At 37.1% G+C, this 3,873-nt stretch overlaps 1 protein-coding gene across 2 annotated transcripts; it reads left to right on the forward strand.

The window, feature by feature from the left end:
* Positions 1–644: 644 nt before the first annotated feature.
* LOC100261521 (5-amino-6-(5-phospho-D-ribitylamino)uracil phosphatase, chloroplastic) lies at positions 645–2,795 on the forward strand. 2 transcript variants are annotated; one of them, XM_010662403.3, is made up of 2 exons: positions 645–804; positions 1,228–2,795. In XM_010662403.3, the coding sequence occupies exon 2, from the start codon at positions 1,374–1,376 to the stop codon at positions 2,481–2,483; it is 1,110 nt and encodes a 369-aa protein (XP_010660705.1). In that variant the 5' UTR covers positions 645–804; positions 1,228–1,373; the 3' UTR covers positions 2,484–2,795. The 2 variants fall into 2 exon arrangements, with proteins under 2 accessions (XP_010660705.1, XP_002273883.1); XM_002273847.5 differs by having other exon boundaries at positions 645–785.
* Positions 2,796–3,873: the final 1,078 nt, after the last annotated feature.

Below are 3,873 nucleotides of genomic sequence, written 5' to 3' on the forward strand. Positions count from 1 at the left end.
TGATATAAAAATGTTGACTAAAATTTTAAAAAATATTTCAAATAAATAAATATTTAGTTTATTTATTTTTTTATAAATGATATTTAAATCTCCAAAAATTATGGCGTGCGGAGAGCCATCAAGCCCATGACAATGATGACCTGTCAATATCATCAGAAGCCGAAGGATAAAGAGCAAAACGTGGACGCCTCCTTATTCCTTGGGCTTTTTTTCAACGTACACGTGGCTTACTTTAAATGGTTTTATTTTCTATCAGTTTCCTAGATATTTCTTACCTTATTTTATTTTATTTTATTTTTATCGTACTACATAAATGACATCACCATCCAATGATAACAAGGATTTTTATTTTATTAAATTAAAGAAAGTATTTTTGGTTTTTATAAGGTTTAATTACAAGGTTTATTTTACGTTGAGATTTACCTTTTAAAATATTTTTGTTCAATATTTTTTTTAAAAATTTACTGTATGACTACGGAAAGAAACCCTTTTCGGATGAGGAAGAGCATCACCATAAATAATCATAAAACCGGGGGTAAACTGTAGAAAAGGCGGAATTAGTAGCCGACTAAACCGACACGTGTGGCTTTAGCCGCCTGGGCCGGTAATGTGGTCATGAGAGGCGGTTCTGTGATGCTATAAGCCACAGAAAGCGGTTTGGACAGACAGAAAGAGAGAGAAGATTTTACTTTCATACGTTCACACACATCCATACATCCTTCTGGAATCTAACATCTCCTCTTTCTCTCTCTATATCTCCTGCGTTCAGTATTTTCGATCAAACGGTTGGTGGTTCTCCCCCAGGTTCTTTTTATTTCTTGTTTGTACTTGTTCAGTTTTCAACTGTATTTGTTAATTTGGGTTGATTTAGAGCGGTGATTTGTGTGGAATTTGGGGGAGAGAGGGGGGTGTTTGTGGTGTGGACCATTGGAAATTTCTTTCTTCTTGAGGCGTTTTCTTTTGTTTTTGGTGTTTTAGATTGGTATGGTTGATGGGTTGTGTTTGGTTTGAATTGAATTCAATGTTTCTTGTGTTGGCGGCGCTGCTCTGATAAATTGTGCTGTCGGAAGGCTGCTTTGTGGTTTTCCCATTTGTAGTTCTTGAGAATATTCTGGGGTTACGCAGTTTTTCCAAATGAGATGGGGATTTTCACCTAATTTTTAGGTTCTATAGAATAATTGGTGGGAATCCATTTGTAGAATTTAAATTGTTGTTCTGAATTTCCAGGTGGGTAGCTTTCACTGGTGTGAATTCGGGCAAGTTTGCTTGTTTTTGTGAGTCAATTTCACAAGAACTGAAAAGGGGTTGTGGGATAGGCGTGGTAAGATTTTTGGAGTTAGGGTTCAGGCTGCTATTGTTCACTTGTTGATAAGATGGTGGATTCAATTGCTGCAACATCTCTGCTAGGGCATCGACCCCTATGCGGAGGATTGGGATTATCTTGTAAGGACATCTCATACAAACGCAGACTATCTGATGTTTGTCGGTTTCCATTGATGGAATTTCTTGGTAGAAGGATTAGTGCTTCTCCATATTTGCCTAGGAGGAGAGGAGGTGATCGGTTAGGGGCTTTGTCTATTAAGGCTCTTGCAATGGAGTTGACCAAAGAGGCGCATTCCTATAAAGAAGAGAGAATTCCCAGGAATTTGAGATACCGAATTGATACGGGAATTGATAGAAAACCTGGCTTATGGCCACCTGAGAACAAGGCGGATAGCTCTTCCCTACATAATCCCTTGCTTAGGCAAGAAAGAATGGGTTGTGGATGGTTAGGTGCTATATTTGAATGGGAAGGAGTCATAATTGAAGATAATCCTGATCTCGAGAACCAAGCCTGGTTAGCACTTTCTCAAGAAGAGGGAAAATCCCCTCCCCCAGCTTTCATTCTTAGGAGAATAGAAGGGATGAAGAATGAGCAAGCCATTTCTGAAGTTCTTTGCTGGTCCAGAGACCCAGCTCAGTTGAGAAGAATGGCTTCTAGAAAAGAAGATATTTACCAAGCTCTGCAAGGTGGGATGCATAGATTACGCACTGGATCTCAGGAATTTGTGAATGTTCTTATGAATTACAAGATACCAATGGCACTGGTTTCAACTCGACCTAGAAAAACTCTTGAGACTGCAATTGGAACCATTGGAATAGAGAGTTACTTCAGTGTGATCGTAGCAGCAGAGGATGTTTACAGGGGGAAGCCTGATCCTGAGATGTTTGTGTATGCAGCGCAGCTGCTAAACTTTATACCTGAAAGGTGTATTGTGTTTGGGAACTCAAATCTAACTGTGGAGGCTGCTCATGATGCCCGGATGAAGTGTGTGGCTGTTGCCAGCAAGCATCCTGTTTATGAGCTTGGGGCTGCGGACTTGGTCGTGAGGCACCTGGATGAGCTTTCGGTCGTGGACTTAAAGAACCTTGCTGACATTGAATCAACTGAATTTGGGCCTGGAGAGCCAGAAACGGAGATGGAGCGGGAGGAGGATTCATAGTTTCATACACCTCTACTTCAGCTGCTGTTGATGATGATTTCTGGTAACACATTTGAAATGTACAGTTCTTTCTGATTTAGCTATCAACAATAGTAGTTTTATATTGGCCTTTCCATGTATAAAAAACCACAAAAAAAAAAAAGAAAAAGGGAAGAAATCAAAAGGAGATGGGTGATCTGCATTGGACTACCCTTTAATGCTAATAATATATGTATTATCTGTAAAATACATATGTAGAATTTCGATATGTCTGTCCGGTTGTTCTATTTTTATTCAACATATTGAATGGCATAATTGCTCTGTTGAGACAAATGGTTATCTTGAATCTTTACTTGGTCCTACTTTGGGTTTCAAAGCAATTCCAAGGAAGATTGACTGAGAGTTGATCATTAAAGGTGAAATTAGCATCATTCTGTTAAGCAATCTCAGATTTGGTCATTGCTGTTTTATACCTGATCTGGTTAAGTTAAAAGATTTCAGGAGGTTTATGAGAGAAGCTTTGACAACAAGACTTTTTTCCTTGAAACTGCTCAGTGGACACCCTGGGATTCTCACCAATTTAGGCAGTTGTACTGCTTAATGCTTTGACATGCCCTATCTAAAGGCATTTTAAACCACTTGTTAAAGGTCATTCGATGCCAACCTCTCTATATTTACTTGTGCTGTATTCCTAGATGCCCATTTTTGCCCAACGTGAGGTTATAAGGGAGACTTTGTGGGGTTTTACCCGGCATGGAGCGATGTTTTAATTTTCTTTTTTATTTAAATATGATACATTCTCTACAACAAGTTTGGTTTCTACTATTTTAGATTCTGTTGTAAGCTCGCATCTTTATTGTTAATTTTAAATCTAATGACTTAAGTTAATTTTAAATTAAATTATTTTTAAGTTGTTGATTTAAAATTTATTTCTTATTTGTTAATTTAAATAGTAAGGTCCTTTGATAAATTTGATTTAAAATTTATTCTAAATCAGTAAATTGATATATTTATTTTTATTAATAATTATATTTTCAATCATCTTTAATAATTAAATTATTTATTAAATATATATATTTAAAGTATCATATACAGATTTATAAGTAAACATCTCTTGTAAAATATGAGAAACTCCAAATCCCTCTAGAGCCCAAACCTCCATTTCTCCTACCCGTTGTCCCCCTTGCTTGGCCCTTCTTCTAAGGGGTTGTTGTGTAACAAGTGCATAATGTCCACTGGAACGTCCATGGATTTTATCATCAACTTGATGAATTAATTTCAAGATATAAGGCTTTCCTATTATAACAGGTTGTTCAAAAGGATCTCCCGTTCTTTCATCACATATTCTGCTTTCATCACATATTCTGCTTTTTCTCGGATACTCGGGTTCAAATACCCATGGATTCGTTGT

This window comes from Vitis vinifera, chromosome 2 (genome assembly GCF_030704535.1).
Source record: "Vitis vinifera cultivar Pinot Noir 40024 chromosome 2, ASM3070453v1".
NCBI lineage: Eukaryota > Viridiplantae > Streptophyta > Magnoliopsida > Vitales > Vitaceae > Vitis > Vitis vinifera.